General features: G+C 37.5%; 2 protein-coding genes across 5 annotated transcripts in view; both read right to left on the bottom strand.

Moving 5' to 3' along the window:
• Positions 1-1,654: 1,654 nt before the first annotated feature.
• snx12 (sorting nexin 12) lies at positions 1,655-9,646 on the bottom strand. Of its 3 annotated transcripts, none has more exons than XM_083564745.1 (5): positions 9,249-9,646; positions 7,168-7,263; positions 6,570-6,694; positions 4,051-4,149; positions 1,655-2,450 (listed from the first exon to the last, which is right to left on the bottom strand). In XM_083564745.1, the coding sequence occupies exons 1-5, from the start codon at positions 9,411-9,413 to the stop codon at positions 2,357-2,359; spliced, it is 579 nt and encodes a 192-aa protein (XP_083420871.1). In that variant the 5' UTR covers positions 9,414-9,646; the 3' UTR covers positions 1,655-2,356. The 3 variants fall into 3 exon arrangements, with proteins under 3 accessions (XP_083420871.1, XP_083420872.1, XP_083420873.1); XM_083564746.1 differs by having other exon boundaries at positions 4,059-4,149; positions 9,249-9,625; XM_083564747.1 differs by lacking the exon at positions 1,655-2,450 and adding an exon at positions 3,106-3,120 and having other exon boundaries at positions 4,059-4,149; positions 9,249-9,625.
• Positions 9,647-11,295: 1,649 nt separating this feature from the next.
• Positions 11,296-18,357, bottom strand: part of LOC310738651 (porphobilinogen deaminase-like) — a 14,656-nt gene continuing 7,594 nt past the window's right edge. For both annotated transcript variants that reach the window (XM_083563802.1, XM_083563801.1), the window contains exons 5-14: positions 17,438-17,493; positions 17,223-17,300; positions 16,687-16,764; positions 16,479-16,554; positions 15,892-16,005; positions 14,922-14,960; positions 14,695-14,814; positions 14,520-14,573; positions 13,434-13,520; positions 11,296-12,922 (exon numbers count right to left, since the gene is read on the bottom strand). In XM_083563802.1, coding sequence (XP_083419928.1) covers positions 12,749-12,922; positions 13,434-13,520; positions 14,520-14,573; positions 14,695-14,814; positions 14,922-14,960; positions 15,892-16,005; positions 16,479-16,554; positions 16,687-16,764; positions 17,223-17,300; positions 17,438-17,493 — 876 coding nt within the window. In that variant the 3' untranslated portion in view covers positions 11,296-12,748. The remainder of the gene's footprint in view (positions 12,923-13,433; positions 13,521-14,519; positions 14,574-14,694; positions 14,815-14,921; positions 14,961-15,891; positions 16,006-16,478; positions 16,555-16,686; positions 16,765-17,222; positions 17,301-17,437; positions 17,494-18,357) is intronic.

Here is an 18,357-nt window from a genome sequence, read left to right as displayed (position 1 = left end):
CCCAGCCACCACACAATGCAAATATCAGCATTGACTAAAGACCACCTGTGCATACACTTTATTAGGTACACTTGTCCAACTGCTCATTAATGTAAATTTCTAATCAGCCAACCACATGGCAGCAACTCAATGCATTTAGGCATACAGACATGGTCAAGACGATCTGCTGCAGTTCAAACCGAGCGTCAGAATGGGGAAGAAAGGTGATTTAAGTGACTTTGAACGTGGCATGGTTGTTGGTGCCAGACGGGCTGGTCTGAGTATTTCAGAAACTGCTGATCTACTGGGATTTTCACACACAACCATCTCTAGGGTTTACAGAGAATGGGCCGAAATAGAGAAAATATCCAGTGAGCGGCAGTTCTGTGGGTGCAAATGCCTTGTTGATGCCAGAGGTCAGAGGAGAATGGCCAGACTGGTTCAAGCTGATAGAAAGGCAACAGTAACTCAAATAACCACTCGTTACAACCGAGGTATGCAGAAGGGCATCTCTGAACGCACAACACGTCAAACCTTGAGGTGGATGGGCTACAGCAGCAGAAGACCACACCAGGTGCCACTCCTGACAGATAAGAACAGGAAACTGAGGCTACAATTCGCACAGGTTCACCAAAATTGGACAATAAAAGATTGGAAAAACGTTGCCTGGTCGGATGAGTCTCGATTTCTGCAGCGACATTCGGATGGTAGGGTCAAAATTTGGGTTCAACAACATGAAAGCATGGATCCATCCTGCCTTGTATCAACGGTTCAGGCTGGTGGTGGTGGTGTAATGGTGTGGGGGATATTTTCTTGGCACACTTTGGGCCCATTAGTACCAATTGAGCATCATGTCAACGGCACAGCCTACCTGAGTATTGTTGCTGACCATGTCCATCCCTTTATGACCACAGTGTACCCATCTTCTGTTGGCTACTTCCAGCAGGATAATGCACCATGTCATAAAGCGCAAATCATCTCAGCCTGGTTTCTTGAACATGACAATGAATTCACTGTATTTAAATGGCCTCCAGTCACCAGATCTCAATCCAATAGAGCACCTTTGGGATGTGGTGGAACGGGAGATTCGCATCATGGATGTGCAGCTGACAAATCTGCAGCAACTGCGTGATGCTATCGTCAATATGGAACAAAATCTCTGAGGAATGTTTCCAGTACCTGGTTGAATCTATGCCATGAAGGATTAAGTCAGTTCTGAAGGCAAAAGGGGGTCCAACCCGGTACTAGTAAGGTGTACCTAATAAAGTGGCCGGTTGGTGTATATTGCACACACACACACCACTTTACAATGGGAATACCAACACGGTCCCAATCTAAAAATTGCAGGACTTTGTACATGCCTTTCATAAATGCACATACTTCTATTTCTTGCATTTGCATCATAAGTTTGTAAATATGGAGTTTTTTTCCCCCATATGTGCTTAATTTATTTAGGCTGCTGGAGAATTTCAGAGTAAGTTGAGTAAGTATGGTGTAACACACTGCTCCTTGTAACTCTAAATAATCAAAAAAGTGCTCTAGATCAAATAATAATAAAAAATAAAAAAATAATAATAATACCCAAAAAACTACCATGTGTTCATTAAGAGCAGTCACGTCGTAATAAAGTGAATACGAATACAAACAAATGAAATACAACTTTATCTAGCTGGAATAAAGCAGGCAGAGGAAGTTTAATTCAAGGGGGCAGAAATGACAAGACAAATCACAAAAATGAAGTACTACACTTGTACACGTTCGATGTATATAGTTTGGAATCAGCATTATTAGAAATCTTTATAAAAACAAGAACTAATTTTGAGAAGGATGAGGAAAAAGGCAGCGAGCCTCAGTGATTTTCATTGTGACTGAAGGTGTACGATCCCAACCGCAGTGCTCCAACACCGACATAGAGAGAGAAGCCGAGAAAACACACAATGCCTTAACACTACTTTTTGATATAAAAAAAAAAAGAAGAAAAACATATTGTTCGAAAAGGTGCATTAATGAAACATGGAACGAGAATGATGCGTGGTCCCAAATTCACTCCTCACGTCTGCCGTGCTACATGTTGAACACGTTTTATATGTCGTTTTGGAATAACGCAGCGAATGAGGCCTACTGGATGAGGATCTACGTGACCGGGGCATAGACAGACTTTAGGGGACTGGGCTACCGGTTATAGAATGGTCCTTACCGTGAATGAACATGATAGAAATCATTCATGCAATGTGACATATTCGTGCAGTCTATTCAAGTCAATATTGTAGGGCCTCTAAACAATTTAGATAATTTTTTTTTAAAGAAGGTAAAGCCTGGACTGCAAAACAATTATGACTGTAGGTTGTCTTTTTCAGAATTGGGTTCAGTGTTTTGTTTAAGAGCACCTGAGTAAGCGTGCTAGGCAAGTATAAGCACAGAGATGAGGCAGTCTTCTGAGGGGAGGAGGCGCCTTAGTCTTACTGTAGCATCTGTGAATACATGTGGGGAGGAAAAAAAACAAAACAATGACATGACACCTGCAGGAGCACATGATCTCATAACAGTAACAGAAATGAATTTCAATAAACAAACAACCAGAGGCTGCTCGAGAAACACTTGCCAAACTGACACAGACTATTAAAAATGCTTATTTACCATGTGAAATAATACATTTATCAGTAAGTCCCACATACCACATAGTATTAGTTTGAGTGGTTGAAGCAGTAAAAATTATTCAAGTTAATGCAGAGCTGGTGATTACAGGACCGTAAAGGACAAACATAAAAGCCAAGCATAACCCATCTGCTGTGTAAAAAAACAAAAACCCAACTAATAAATAAATAGGCAAAAACTTACCTGAAGGAACATTCATGCGGTCAACACATGCAAACGGCTTGCAAAAAAACAAACAAAAAAACCCCCTAGTCTTTCAATTAGTTGTTATCGACTGATATGAGTGACAAGCAGAAACAATTAGCAAAGCACAATGGAAGACAGAAATTACAGCGTCCATGTCAGTATGAGTGATGAGTTTCTTTACATAAGCATTAAAACAAAAATCAGGATCCATGCAGACATCGGGTTTCCCCAACAATCATTTACGACATTATGATTTTTAGAGAAGGGAAGAAAAACCCCAAAAACTTACTTCATTCATACCTAAAATAGAAAAGAGAATAAATAAGGTAAGAGCAATACGACTCAGGTAATGATTTCTGCTATCAGTAACTCTTCACTCAACGCCACTCGCTAGTTTGTTATACTTTATTTACAGACAAATGTCACAGGCACAAACTGATTAACACAGGAGAACATAAATATAGTCATTCGGAGGAAAATGACGACTTTGGCAGGACAACTTTCAAAGTTGGCAAATACTTTGTCCTCTATGAGGCGATGTCTGACTCGTTCACTGTACTGTAACCATTCAAGCAGCTGTCAACTGATACTACATTACAATGGGAACATTCGCTTCAATTTCTTGGAAAAAGAAACAAAAAAAATCCCATAATGCTCTGACTAAAATGCATAAAAGAACACTTTTACATCATCAGTCTGAAGTCCTTTCTTGTTTTGATCGGTAACTGCAAATACTTGTGTAGTGGAAATTGTGCTTCATTTTCGATCGGAGTACCACGTGTCACACACGCAATACACAAATCAATAATTCAATTTCCATGTGCTGTTTAGAGTAAAATTAACAACTTTTAAATTTGTATTGAAATACGCTTTCTGTTCTCATAGTACTGACCCCAACATAGGCCTGAGAGGACAAAGACATGAGCCAACCATATTAAGTGCTACAGCGTTCAAGTTGTATCCTAATATTACACACACACTCTAAGAAGTACATTATATAGATGTAAAACAAATACGCTGTGTGTGTAAAGAGCAAATCTTGGACACGTGTTCAAAACGTTATCTGGCCAATAGATTCAAGTCCTGCATTGTTTTGTTTTTTTATGATGCATCTAGCTTTACTGGGCTCAAAAATAAAAGTTATTCTGCACTGCTTTGCAGGTAAGTGGGAATAACGGTTGAGAACAGGAGAAAGAACCCGCCCCGAGTCCCGCTTTGGTAAAGCCCTACTGCCGTACTTTTCCAGGGATGTAGTTGCGATCGATGCTCTCCTCTTGCAGGAACATGTGAAGACAGCGCTCGTTCTGAGCCAAGGGATGACCGGCAATTCTAAAAAAACAAGACAGAAAACTATATTTTCATAATTCATTCATTTTTATAGCACTTTTAACAAAGGACATCTCGAAGCAGCTTTACACAGATAAAGCACTAATAAAAGAATGTATAATTGTAATTATTACAGTTACAGTATATACAGTGAGGAAAATAAGTATTTGAACACCCGGCTATTTTGCAAGTTCTCCCACTTAGAAATCATGGAGGGGTCTGAAATTGTCATCGTAGGTGCATGTCCACTGTGAGAGACATAATCTAAAAATAAATCCAGAAATCACAATGTATGATTTTTTAACTATTTATTTGTATGATACAGCTGCAAATAAGTATTTGAACACCTGAGAAAGTCAATGTTAATATTTGGTACAGTAGCCTTTGTTTGCAATTACAGAGGTCAAATGTTTCCTGTAGTTTTTCACCAGGTTTGCACACACTGCAGGAGGGATTTTGGCCCACTCCTCCACACAGATCTTCTCTAGATCAGTCAGGTTTCTGGCCTGTCGCTGAGAAACACGGAGTTTGAGCTCCCTCCAAAGATTCTCTATTGGGTTTAGGTCTGGAGACTGGCTAGGCCATGCCAGAACCTTGATATGCTTCTTACAGAGCCACTCCTTGGTTATCCTGGCTGTGTGCTTCGGGTCATTGTCATGTTGGAAGACCCAGCCTCGACCCATCTTCAATGCTCTAACTGAGGGAAGGCGGTTGTTCCCCAAAATCTCGCAATACATGCCCCCGGTCATCCTCTCCTTAATACAGTGTAGTCGCCCTGTCCCATGTGCAGAAAAACACATCCAAAGCATGATGCTACCACCCCCATGCTTCACAGTAGGGATGGTGTTCTTGGGATGGTAGTCATCATTCTTCTTCCTCCAAACACGTTTAGTGGAATTATGACCCAAAAGTTCTATTTTGGTCTCATCTGACCACATGACTTTCTCCCATGACTCCTCTGGATTATCCAAATGGTCATTGGCAAACTTAAGACATGCCTGAACATGTGCTGGTTTAAGCAGGGGAACCTTACGTGCCATGCATGATTACAAACCATGACGTCTTAGTGTATTACCAGCAGTAACCTTAGAAACGGTGGTCCCAGCTCTTTTCAGGTCATTGACCAGCTCCTCCCGTGTAGTTCTGGGCTGATTTCTCACCTTCCTTAGGATCATTGAGACCCCACGAGGTGAGATCTTGCATGGAGCCCCAGTCCGAGGGAGATTGACAGTCATGTTTAGCCTCTTTCATTTTTTAATGATTGCTCCAACAGTGGACCTTTTTTCACCAAGCTGCTTGGCAATTTCCCTGTAGCCCTTTCCAGCCTTGTGGAGGTGTACAATTTTGTCTCTAGTGTCTTTGGACAGCTCTTTGGTCTTGGCCATGTTAGTAGTTGGATTCTTACTGATTGTATGGAGTGGACAGGTGTCTTTATGCAGCTAATGACTTCAAACAGGTGCATCTAATTTAGGATAATAAATGTAGTGGAGGTGGACATCTTAAAGGCAGACTAACAGGTCTTTGAGGGTCAGAATTCTAGCTAATAGACAGGTGTTCAAATATTTATTTGCAGCTGTATCATACAAATAAATAGTTAAAAAAATCATATATTGTGATTTCTGGATTTTTTTTTTTGATTATGTCTCTCACAGTGGACATGCACCTACGATGACAATTTCAGACCCCTCCATGATTTCTAAGTGGGAGAACTTGCAAAATAGCAGGGTGTTCAAATACTTATTTTCCTCACTGTATATATTATCCTTATAATTGTACGTTTATCCCTAATGAGCGAGCCAGTGGCGACTGTGTCAAGAAAAAAATTGCAAGAAACCTTAAGAGGAACCAGACTCAAGAGATCTCATCCTCATCTGGGCTGCAACGGATGTCCAGTCACAACATCTTTATAAATGCATACATTTTCAATTTTTTGCGTCTGAATGTGAGCAAAACTGCGTTTACTTGCAAACAGTTGTATTTTATGTGCACAGTTTTACTGTAAAGTTGTGTGTGTGCAAATGGTGTTTAGTTCTACCTCGTTTATCATATAAACTAATTGGAAGTGTGGCTGCACTCCAGTGGAAATCTTTGAATTACATTTGCATTTTTCTTTTTTTTATGTTCATTTTAATAAATCCATCAACTTGTCACATGTTTACAGAGGGGAAAGAAATTAGACAAACTCACAAAAGGAAAATAAAATGAAAGTTAATTTGTACAAGAATAATCATATAAACACCGAGAAGGCTCTGTTGAGTCATTTGTGATCAGATAGAAAATTCGAAGCTTTAGCTATAATAAATATTTACAGATATCAATCAAATATTAAAATAACTGGGTTTACACTTCAGTATTGTATCCAGCATTTCATTATGAAGCTTTTCACCAGAACACTTTTACTGACTCCGGCATTTTGCACTAACCTGTTGATGAACTGTTCAAGTCCGACTCTCCTCTCTTCAATGAACGACTCCTCAAATATTCCCTCATCTCCACGGAAAGGGAGCTGCCTCTTCAGTGCCTTCCCAGGGAGAGGAGGCACGACGATCTACAAGACAGTAACATGCATTTTTCAACTGCAGAGGAAAAAATAAATAAAGCAGGCTGTAAAAAACACAAACAAAAAACAAACAAACAAACAAGCAAGCAACTGATTGATAATCACTTTAGCTATATCATAACCATGTTTTACTTGGTCTAAAACACAGTGGACTTCCCATTATGCAGTTTTGTTTTGTTTTTTACTAGAAACTGAATTCCACAGTGACTGCTGCTTTTTCGAACTTTCATTTGCTTTTATGAAGAAGCAGAAAGTTTGACAAAAACTAGGACGAAGGGAAGAAAATGTAACCATTTAATTGTGTATCTGCTAACAGTCCTGAATCAGCAACAGATACAACCAACATACAGCTTTAACAATAACAGTTTTAATTATTAAACATTACATTGTATTAAAGTGATAATCTTACTGTGCAAAGTACCCCCCCCTCCCTTCCCAATTTTATTTCTTTAAGAACTTACCTTACTGTCTCGTTCAAGCTCATTTTTCAGCCACTCAAAGTCACTGTACCTTCTTCGTACGCAAGATTCTTTCAACTTGAAAATGGGGAGGTTGGTCTGTTTACAAAACACAATGAATTTAGGTTATTGCTTTGGCAAAGCCTGGTTCTACCTCAAATCTGGGGATTCTTGACTTGACAGAAAACAGCACGGCTTGTTGTAGTACACTGACTGGCTACTCATTTTGCCGGCAGAATGGAAATAGTCTTGTCAAACATTTTCAAACACGATAAACAAATTCATTTTTTTATTGCTGCAGGTCTGTTACAAGATTAGTCATGACACGGTTGTGTTTATGTTAGTAGAGTATCATGACTTTGCACTCAGCTGCTTGTAAGCAGGTAAATGGAAAATCGGAGGAAGTAAGTACAGACTTTTTTTTTAATTATAAAATAATGTACACAGCAGCCATAATAAGAAACAATTGGTAGACTAGGCTCAAAAGAAAATACTTTTTGGCCTTTTTTTCTTTCTATTAAACCTGTTTATATGCAGATAACACTACACATTAAGTTTTCTTTAACCAGCACTTTTCCCTTGTAATCGGTAAGGTCTACTTTCCTCCTAACAAAGTAACTTTGTGGAATGATTTGGGAATAAAAGTGCTTACAACTGGTTTTCGAAAGGTCATATGTGTATTTGACCCAGTTGCCTGCAAATGACTAAATGTATGAACACTCTGCATACTGTTTCCTGTCCAAGTAATGCTTTGTCATGTGTATATGTAAAATATTTACAGACATGTCAATGGGTCCGTGTCCCCTTATAACAATATGAAACAAAAGAAATTGCAGTGAGTTTTTCTCCAATGGAAAAAAAAGATCAAATAAAAGATATTAGCATTAAATAATTAAAAATGACAGATCCAACATAACTAAACCTGAGGGAATTTTACATACATTGTGTGTTTTTTTAATTATTATTAATAGCTTTACAGTTCAGTGGGAAATTGCCTTTTAGTATGAGTAGTCAAAATGTGATATTTCTTTTCTAACCTGTCTTTTTTTTTTTTTTTTCTACATAGATGGTTCCTTAATGCGTCATTTCAACCATGAAGTATGAAGGAGGAGGTGTGAAGGTGTGGAGGTGATCTGCTCGTGACGCTGTTGGTTATTAAGTAATTATTCATTTAAATCCAAATGAGAGTTTGGGATGAGTTGGGGGTGAAGGAGAAGCAGCCAACAAGCACTCAGCACTCAATAGATCTGGGACCTTATGATTATAGGAAAACTATTCCAGGTAACTACCTCATAAGGATGACTGAGAGAACACTTAGTCTGTGCAAAGCAGGCACCAAAGCAGAAGGTGGCTATTTTGCAGAATCGTTGACTACATTGATTCCTGTGTGTTCTTTTATAGTTTGGATGTCTTCAGTATTAATGTTGAAAAAACTCAAGAAGAAAACATTCACTGAAGAGGGTGTGTCAAAAACTTTTGATTAGTTCTAATGATTCTATATTTTATATACAGACATTATCTATCTATCTATCTATCTATCTATCTATCTATCTATCTATCTATCTATCTATCTATCTATCTATCTGATAGAAAGAGAGAGAGAGAGAGAGAGAGAGAGAGAGAGAGAGAGAGAGAGAGAGAGAGAGAGAGAGAGAGACTTTGTGGTGCAGTAGTTTGTAGTTCTTGCTGGTTGCTCGTGTTATGTTCCTGGTCACGAGTCTCCTGAATGAATCAGAAGCGGGCTAGAGTGCTAACGCTAACCAGCTAACAGACTGTCAGTGAGCCACAGCTAGCCGATTCGCTAAAGCAAGAAATAAACCACAGAAACTGTACACAACAATACACTAATACATACAGCTAAACCATGGACTCAATAATACAAACATTTCCTCCACAGAACTCCCCTCGTTCTCCAGCAGCAGTAGCACGGAGGTCTGTAGTTTGCTACAGCGCTGTAGGCCGGAACACATTCCCGAGCTCGAGCTCTCTCAGTGACTCGGTCCCTGCCAACCAACCTGCTGCCTTTTAGCCCAAAACTAACCACACAGCCTCAGCCCAAATCCCGAACATGTTCCTGAACTTACCCTCATGCGGACTTCGTAGGTGGTGAATCGGTTCCTCCCGACGCCGACAGTCTGCGGATCGTAGACGTCAATCTCCAGGAAATTACTCGGAGGTCCGTAAGCGTCCGTCAGGTCCTGCGGCTTGGAGTTTAACCGGCGAGTGTCGGCCACGGTGGCTTCAGACATGCTTCTTACTGGCAAGCTAGCTACTTCTGGATGTAGTCTAGAACACGCACAGTAAATATTTCTTTACTAAGACATTAAATCAGGGGAACATATAAATATATAGAATAACCAACGCCGAGACGCCCAAGTTGGCAAAATTTTTTTTGCAGCTCAGCAACAGCACCGGAAATCCCTCCAACCGTGAGCGATTTCTTTTTTGCCCTGTTCTAGAAATCGGAACGCCCGTAAAACCCGCCCACCGAGCTCATTACAGCCAATAAGAATCCATCATTTACAATAATTGACATGCCAGAACCCAATAGGATTTGGAAACATGGCGAGGTGGGCGGGACTTAAGCCTATCATGTTCATAGTCAAGATATTGGAAGAATTTGAGATGGAAAAACCTTTGGAAGTCAACAAGCATTCCATGTGGGACAATATGTACTTTATAACGCACACCAATTTTAATAGATTTATATACTATACTATAATATATGCCGAAGATGTGTTTATATGTAAAAATGCCTTGATTTAAGAGATATAATATAAGGTAAGATTAGATTAGATTAGATTAAACTTTATTGTCATTACACATGTAGAAGTACAAGGCAACGAAATGCAGTTTGGGTATAACCAGAGTGCAATAGCAGCAAGTGCAGGATATACAGTGTTTACATGAGTTAAATAAATTAAATAAAATGGTATTATAGGACTATAAACAGTAATTTACAGATGTGTATGTACTATGAACATAATATACAAATGAACATCTATGTACTATAATCACTATGTAAATGGTATCTATTCCAAATTCACCCAATAATTCTCTTACTCATTGGAACTATGGACCGTTTTAAGGATATAAATAACAAACAGGTTGTGGTGATACTGCGTATGTTTGGTCCCAAAGCATTCCCGGAGACGCGATTTTCTTAAGCACGGTCCCGTCACAACAAAAACAAACACGTACTTTTTAAAAGATGATCTAAAACAAAAGAGTTGAGATATTTCAATTCGTTGTGGATGATGTTTAGCTTGTGTTTGGTGTTAGTTGGATGCTGTTTGGGTCGTTGCTATGGTAACCGAGTAGGTTGGTAGTGCGCATTGTTCTTGCATGGATGGGTAAGTCTGTATGTCTATACGAATACTAAATCACATTGCTAACTGAATTTTATTCAATAGTAGCGAGTGAAATTTAAGGTTATAAATGATGTACTACAACAGTAATTTGGAAGAGTCTGTGCAGGAATTGTGAGTGGAGAGAGAGAGAGAGAGAGAGAGAGAGAGAGAGAGAGAGAGAGAGAGAGAGAGAGAGAGAGAGAGAGATGGGCTGCATTGTTTCACCTCCCGATGTGTTGTTATACTCTTGCTTCACTGTTCACTGTTACAAAATCAATAAACAATGGTGCAATTCAATGCTGGAGACTGTGTCTTTTTTTATGTCAAAAACTGTGAATAGTTTGTATGAACAGGACAGTAGATGGACCTGAATGATGGAAGCATGTAGTGGATGTGAGTTTAAACATTTTTATAGTAATCATGTTCATATAAGATGATGCACAAAAAAACCCTGCTTTACAAGAGAATGTTCAGCTATTAATATGACACTCTACAGACATTGTAAACTTAAACCCCAGACTACGTTCAGCCAACGTGGCAAAATATTTCTATTATAACTGGCAAAGTTTGAATCCGTGGGCACTTTGCCTACCAGTTGCATAAACGCTCGGCAAGTTTGGCAGTACATATCTATATGAGCAACTTTGCTATGAAGATAAACAGAAGCACACTCAGGAGTCGTCCCATTGATGCACACCTTCAATATATCCCTAGAGTTGCCACAGCACAGGAGCTAACCCCAAACATTAACGAAATGACAGCCAAAAAGCAATGCCAAGAATTGCAGAGTTTACTGCTTTTACTTATAGTTTGATTTCACACTTTATTCTGTATGCTATGTGTCTTGGTGTTCATTAAATGTTGACAGTGTTTGACCATTGACTTCAACCCAGTATTTAATTTAGGCCCCCTTTTTGATTGGGTTCGACAGCACTGATCTAGATCATGGAGTTGAACATAATGTTTATCATACTGGATTACGGTTTTATTGCGGAGGGAAAAAATACTGCGAGATAAATGTTGCAATAAACAAAATAAGCCAAATGAAGTGAACATAGAAACTAGACAATTTACAAATCATCAAAAATAAAATAAATCAATAATAACGATGAGATGGATTACATTATAGTGGTACAAGTTCTACTCATATTTGGATGAAAGCAAGACACAAACACAATAATAATACATTCACAAACTGGAAATAAGAGCTCTGACAATTTCATAGGTAAAAGCAAAACAATACTGACTACTGAAGAAAAACACCCTCATCATATTCAGTAGTCATTTGAGTGTCATTTACGTAGCTGATTCCAACATAAAATATATTTCACAAACAAAATTTCACTACTTCTAATGCTATAATGTAAGAACTACAAATAATCTCATGCACGGCCAAAACTTAAAATAAAAATTAAATACTGCATGATGGTCAAAAGACAGCTATGGTAACAGGTAGATTGAGATATCTCCCAGGTAGATTGAGAGGTTATCAGGTAGATTCAAAGATCATGTTAAGCAAAATGCACAAAACAATTATCATTTAAACAAAGCAGCTTAATGGAAAGTCTGTGGATTTTCATGTCAGTGAACAAAAATGCGGTTAAAACTTTATAAATCTCATGTAGATAGATTGAAGTAGTAATTAAAATCACAGCACTTCTGAAATCTTAAACCTGACTGGTCAAATGTGGTTGATTAATGTTCTATTACAGCAGCTCTGACAGTAGGCACAAACTGATATGAATTGTGTTCATTCGAATACAATACAGTTTCTCTTTCCTCCGAGATGTTTTTGTTGAAAGAGTTTCAGTTTCAGCACTCTCTGTAAGTCAATAAATAATGAGAGACAAAAGGGCATTGCTGTGTCTTGGTAACTTGACAAATTGGCCTTTCTTTTGCATTTTATTACCTTTACTGAGATCATGTAAGAAACCATCTGTTTATACAGTAAATGATATACTGTAAGAGACATTACACAATATTAAGTAACTATAAATGCCCAGAGAAATAAAAAGTGGTGTTCTTTAATATATATAAAATAATCAGCATTGGCCAATTGCTGTTGCATAAGAGTAATAAAACATGTCAGGCATGGTGTTTTTGGAAAATAATCAACAATGTGAATGTGAGGAAGCAGAGCTTCTATTAGCAACCTGGTGTTGAAAATTTTCCAATAACAACATGCCACTTTAAAGCTATAATAAAGAATGCTATGGCATTCACAACACAGAAATCTACCGTGCATCGTTTAGCTGTCTGGCTACAGTTAGAATCTCTTTGGCTCCTTTGCTGAGCAGCAGATTAGCGAGGTCCACGCCGAGCTTCTCGGCCGCATCCTGAGCTGCTCCGGATACCTTCAGTGCTGTAACTCCTACACGCTGCACTTTCTCATCAACCTTTTCCTGTTCCTAAACCAGGTAGTAATGCACCAAACATAAATCAGGGTGTGTGATTTCACATAAAAACACACTGTTTTCATAGAGTTCAATCACAACCACTACTGTACAATAATGCATTATTCATTTTAATGTATAATACAGTTTAACATTTCCACTTGCGCCAGAAAATGTTTCATTTTCAGCTAGCAAAGAATCTAATTCAGCAAGTGTGTGAATTTACATGTAGACTAGCTTTTTTTGCATTTACTTAATTCCCCATTATACAGGGTTATTCAAAAAGAATGAACCGATTTTATTGCGCAATTTAACAACTGAACGTTTCCAGAAGAATGACGCAACTACATCGCCCCTGTGGTTGCCATTCAAAACATAATAACTCCGGTTTCATGTAGGAATGCGTCATGATATCGGTTAATTCTATGTGAATAACCCTGTATTTGTGTTCTGTATAAGGCAATGAAACATTTTCTATATGAAATGTAAAATAATAAAAATAATGTGTAATATTTGGAATTATAACCTTGTCCTCAGACTCGACACTGGTCTGCATGGTCTCCTTCAAGCTATCTGAGCCATCTAAACTGTACACTGCTCCTGTCAGATACAACTGGAACAAAAAAATGAAAAAAAAAAAAAAGAAAAAAGAAAAAAAAAAAAAGAAAAAAAGATTCTTATTATATACAGTATATACAATTCAAAATAATCTCATTAATTGATTATACAGGGCAGGGGGTTAATGGGGATGCATTTTACATATATGTCAGTGGATTAAACTTGTGTATGGATAATATGCCATATTCTATTTCTAGTTTTGTATTATATTTTATAGCGCAGAAAATCTATGGGTGTGAATTTTAATAACAATAATAATAATCATCTTTGTTTTATTTAGTGCCTTTAAAATATAATTTCATGTCAAAGTGTTTTCCAAGTATAAAATAAAAATAAAAACAATACATTTTTAATAATAATAAAAGATAATAAATAAAAGTAAATAAAATAAACATCATTATAATAAATAAATAAATAAATAAATAAATAAATAAATAAATAAATAAATAAATAAATAAATATTTCACAAAAGTTCTCCTGAAGAAAAAAAAAAAAAAAAGTTGTTACGGTCTTAGAGCAGATTTAAAAACACTAAAGGATTCTTATCTTATTTCAATTGGAAGAGCGTTCCACAATTTTGGTGCATGGGAGGAAAAGGCCTGATCACCCATAGAATGTAAACAGATAGGAGGAACTACTAAAAGACCAGAATCAGAGGAGCAGAGATCACGCCTTGGAGTGTAGACAGTTAAAAGTTGTCTCAAGTAATGAGGTGCAATACCATGTGTTGCCTAATACTGTAGGTTGGCATAAGAATTTTAAAATCAATCCAGGAATCTGGCAGTGAGTCAAAAAACAGGAGAAATATGATCACCAGACCTGGTCTTAGTCAGAATTTTAGCCACTGAATTTTGGACAACCTGTAATTTGTTTAATGTAGATTTCGAAGCTCCGACAAGCAAAGTATTAACAGTGTTTGATGTGTGAAAAAAACAAAAGTATTAATACATTTTTTCAGTGTGAAACATGAGAGACAAATGTTAACTATCTTTACCTGAGAAGCCTTCACTTCTGTAAAAACAGCAACTGGAACACTGCATCCTCCTTCCTGTAGTGCAGCAACACGTAACAACCAGAAAACAGCTCAAGGAAAAACACGCTTATGAAAAGATGAGTGTGTGAATGAGTGCAAGAATCCACAGAGCTCCAGGTTACAGCAGAATCCTTACCAATCGCTTGAGGAACGCTCTCTCAGCAATACAACGCAGCACTGTGTCCTGATCATGCAGCACCGACACCATCTCCAGGATGTCCTCATCACAAGCTCTCACCTCCACAGCCAGAGCTCCCTGACCCACACACACAGGGACTTCACACTATATCCTACTATAAATAACTCGTTTCAGCACAGAGCAAATGCACTGGCTAGAAAACAGTCTAATAAACGAAGACTCACCTGTCCAACTGCATACATGCAATCATCAGGAGAAAGGATCTGCAACAGCATGAAACATATACAAGTAAGAATAGTGATGTATTACATTTTATATTTGTATAACACTCTTCTTTACTTCGCCATTTAGTTTAAATAATAATAGGATTTTGTTGCATGTTGTACTTGTAGAGAATGTTTGCTATATGTTTGCTTATCTGAACCTCCCAGAAACATTTATTACACTAACACAGGACAGTTCAGAGAATGTTCTCCTAATGTTGGAGAAACTCTCAGAACATGACTGGCTTATTCCTGGAAAACCTTCTACTTTAAGACCACTAAGAATATTTTGAAAAATGTTACAAAATGTTATTCCCCCCCCAATAAAAAGCAAATGGGAAACAAATGCTAGTCGTACGCAATCATTCTGTGTCAGTATGTGTATTAAAATGGTGATTAGCACAAGAAAGCAAAAGAGCGAAAGATTCATAGGATTACAGCAGTAGCTCTTGGCAATGAATCTATAGTATCCCAATAACATTATGACCTAAAGAAAAAAAAAAAAAAAAAGTGAGGCAAAGACAGTAAAAATACATCAAGATAAATCAGGCAACCAGGAGGAGCCAATAAATGACTAAAAAGGTGCATTATTATAATAGCACAATGGTATAAGTGTTTTACGATATTGTATCAACCACATTCATATTTCAGATGCTCAGATAGCATGACTGATCCCTAAAGGATCAAATAATATAAAGAAAAGAATGCAATAATTATAATAATCGTCTACATTCATCAATATATCTTATGCTTTTGTCTATTAGAGCTCATTATGCACTATATGCTTTGCATTGAATATCAATTAATAAATGTAAGTCTCAATGAAGCAGTTCATTCTACCAATTTAGTTTATGTACCTCTAACAAAAGAAAATTGTTGCACAAATAATAGAGAAACATTGAGCTTTCTGAAAAGAGTAACACACAGATACCTGGTTGATTCTCCTTTCCCAACCCATCCTTTTCAGTCCTGCTGCAGCCAGAATAATAGCAGCAAAGTCGTTGCTCTCGTCCAGCTTCTTCAGTCGAGTGTTGAGATTTCCTCTCTGAGATACTTCGTAAAGGAACGTTCTGATTTAAAATATTCTATATGACTTTTTGAGATATCCCTTAGACTGCTACAAAAAAACCCGAACACAATTGTATAGGATGTCTGTAGAAGTGGTAGCATCAAAATTTCCCCTAACTAGGAGATTGAAATCTGTTCATGCATGACAATACCCCTGTGCATAAAGCCAGCTCCATGAAGATATAGTTTACATGGGTTGGAGAGTAAGATGTTGAGTGGAGAGCTCGGACCTCAACCTTACTGAAAACCTTTGGGATGAATTGGAACTCTGACTGCACTTCAGGCCTCCTCACCTCCCCTACATCAGTACTTGACTTTACTAACACCATTGAGGCTGAATAAACACAAATCTAAATAAAATAAAATCTAGTGGAACATCTTTTCGAAGAATGCAGATGATTATGTATACATATACAGTATATATTTATATAATGCAGTGAAAAAAGATACAATGTCCTTAAACTCCAGGTGAGGGAACCTCTTCTTCAATTGTGCAGCCCGGCGAAGGGAACTTGTGCCTATAATGCTATAGAAAGAACATTCAAGAGAGCTTTCCACATTAGATAAAAATCGAAAGAGCTATTAATAATAATTAAATTAATAATACGTAATGAAGAACCACTACAGGAAATTGGAGATGTTATGAAAGAATTCATACCTCTTGTTGGGTAAGGAGTCAAGACATTTCCCAACATTTTTGGGGTGCAAAACTACCGCATCTGAAGGGTTCTCTCGCCTTTGGAGAAAATAAATGTTTGTTGAAAGCGTTTCATCTTCTGGTCTGGTATATGCATTATTATATTTATATATTTCATATATATTGTGTGTGTACATGTGTATATTTAGTTATTTATTTAATAATCATTTGTGTAACGGTCTGGAGAAATCCTTCACATGTGGTTCTATAAACTTCTAAAACTGTAATATAGTCCTCTTTTGCAAGTATCCTCATCAAAAGTAAGTTGTTAGCCATCTAGTTTACCAAAAATGAGAAAAGCCGAAAAACCCGGACTGGAGCTAGCCAATCCTGCAACAGAATACATAAAGGAACCAAACCTACAGCTGTCTGGACATCTGTTTCTGCTCAAACAAATGTTGCTTCATGAAAAGAACTATAGTTTGAGGAACATCTAAAAGCCTTTAAAGCCAGTACTTTATTCAACGCTTTTTTCAGTATAGGGAAAACACACTTACTTAAGGACAGCTCCTATAGTGAAACCCACAGGAAGGCTTGTGGGCAAGTCCTTCAAAGAGTGGACGACTAGGTCAACCCTGTGAAGATCAACATCATCTTTCATATGGACATGAAAAAAAACCCACAGCACATCTTAATACACATCAGACAGCTGTTCTGAACACAGCTACTGAACGTAATGCTCAGGCAGACAGATCATCAAAGGTGTACTTACTCGTTTCGTTCCAAAGCGTTCTCTAACTCCTTTGTGAAGAGACTCTTCTCACCGATCTTTGACAGAGAAAAGCTGTGAGATGATACGCCAGGGAAAACTATACAAATTGTAATTATGCTGTTCTAGCATGGAGTTATTTAAGCTTCAAGTAACTTAAATCCAAAATAGAGCAGGTTTTTCATTTCATCTCTCCTTAAATATGCTGCCATAAACTGACTGTGTACTTTTTTAGTTGATTTCACATTAATAGAAAAAGAAAAAAAAAATCTATCTATATAAATCTATCTATCTATCTATCTATCTATCTATCTATCTATCTATCTATCTATCTATCTATCTATCTATCTATATATATATATATATATATATATATACAATGAGGAAAATGAGGAAAATAAGTATTTGAACACCCTGCTATTTTGCAAGTTCTCCCACTTAGAAATCATGGAGGGGTCTGAAATTGACATGGTAGGTGCATGTCCACTGTGAGAGACATAATCTAAAAAAAAAAAACCAGAAATCACAATATATGATTTTTTAACTATTTATTTGTATGATACAGCTGCAAATAAGTATTTGAACACCTGTCTATCAGCTAGAATTCTGACCCTCAAAGACCTGTTAGTCCGCCTTTAAAATGTCCACCTCCACTACATTTATTATCCTAAATTAGATGCACCTGTTTGAGGTCGTTAGCTGCATAAGGACACCTGTCCACCCTATACAATCAGTAAGAATCCAACTTCTAACATGGCCAAGACTAAAGAGCTGTCCAAAGACACTAGAGTCAAAATTGTACACCTCCACAAGGCTGAAAAGGGCTACGGGGTAATTGCCAAGCAGCTTGGTGAAAAAAGGTCCACTGTTGGAGCAATCATTAGAAAATGGAAGAAGCTAAACATGACTGTCAATCTCCCTCG

The sequence above is a fragment of the Silurus aristotelis genome, assembly GCF_946808225.1.
Source record: "Silurus aristotelis genome assembly, chromosome: 16".
Classification (NCBI taxonomy): Eukaryota; Metazoa; Chordata; class Actinopteri; order Siluriformes; family Siluridae; genus Silurus; species Silurus aristotelis.
This window is presented reverse-complemented; position numbering and strand designations above follow the sequence as displayed.

Bases quoted from the DNA above. Each gene is read 5' to 3' on its own strand.
- snx12 (XM_083564745.1), bottom strand. From the start codon at position 9,413: ATGTCTGAAGCCACCGTGGCCGACACTCGCCGGTTAAACTCCAAGCCG. The intron at 6,695-7,167 runs GTAAGTTCTTAA...ACTGTCTTGTAG, and splicing joins AGCTTGAACGAGACAGTAAG to ATCGTCGTGCCTCCTCTCCC. The intron at 4,150-6,569 runs GTTAGTGCAAAA...TTGTTTTTTTAG, and splicing joins CTTGAACAGTTCATCAACAG to AATTGCCGGTCATCCCTTGG.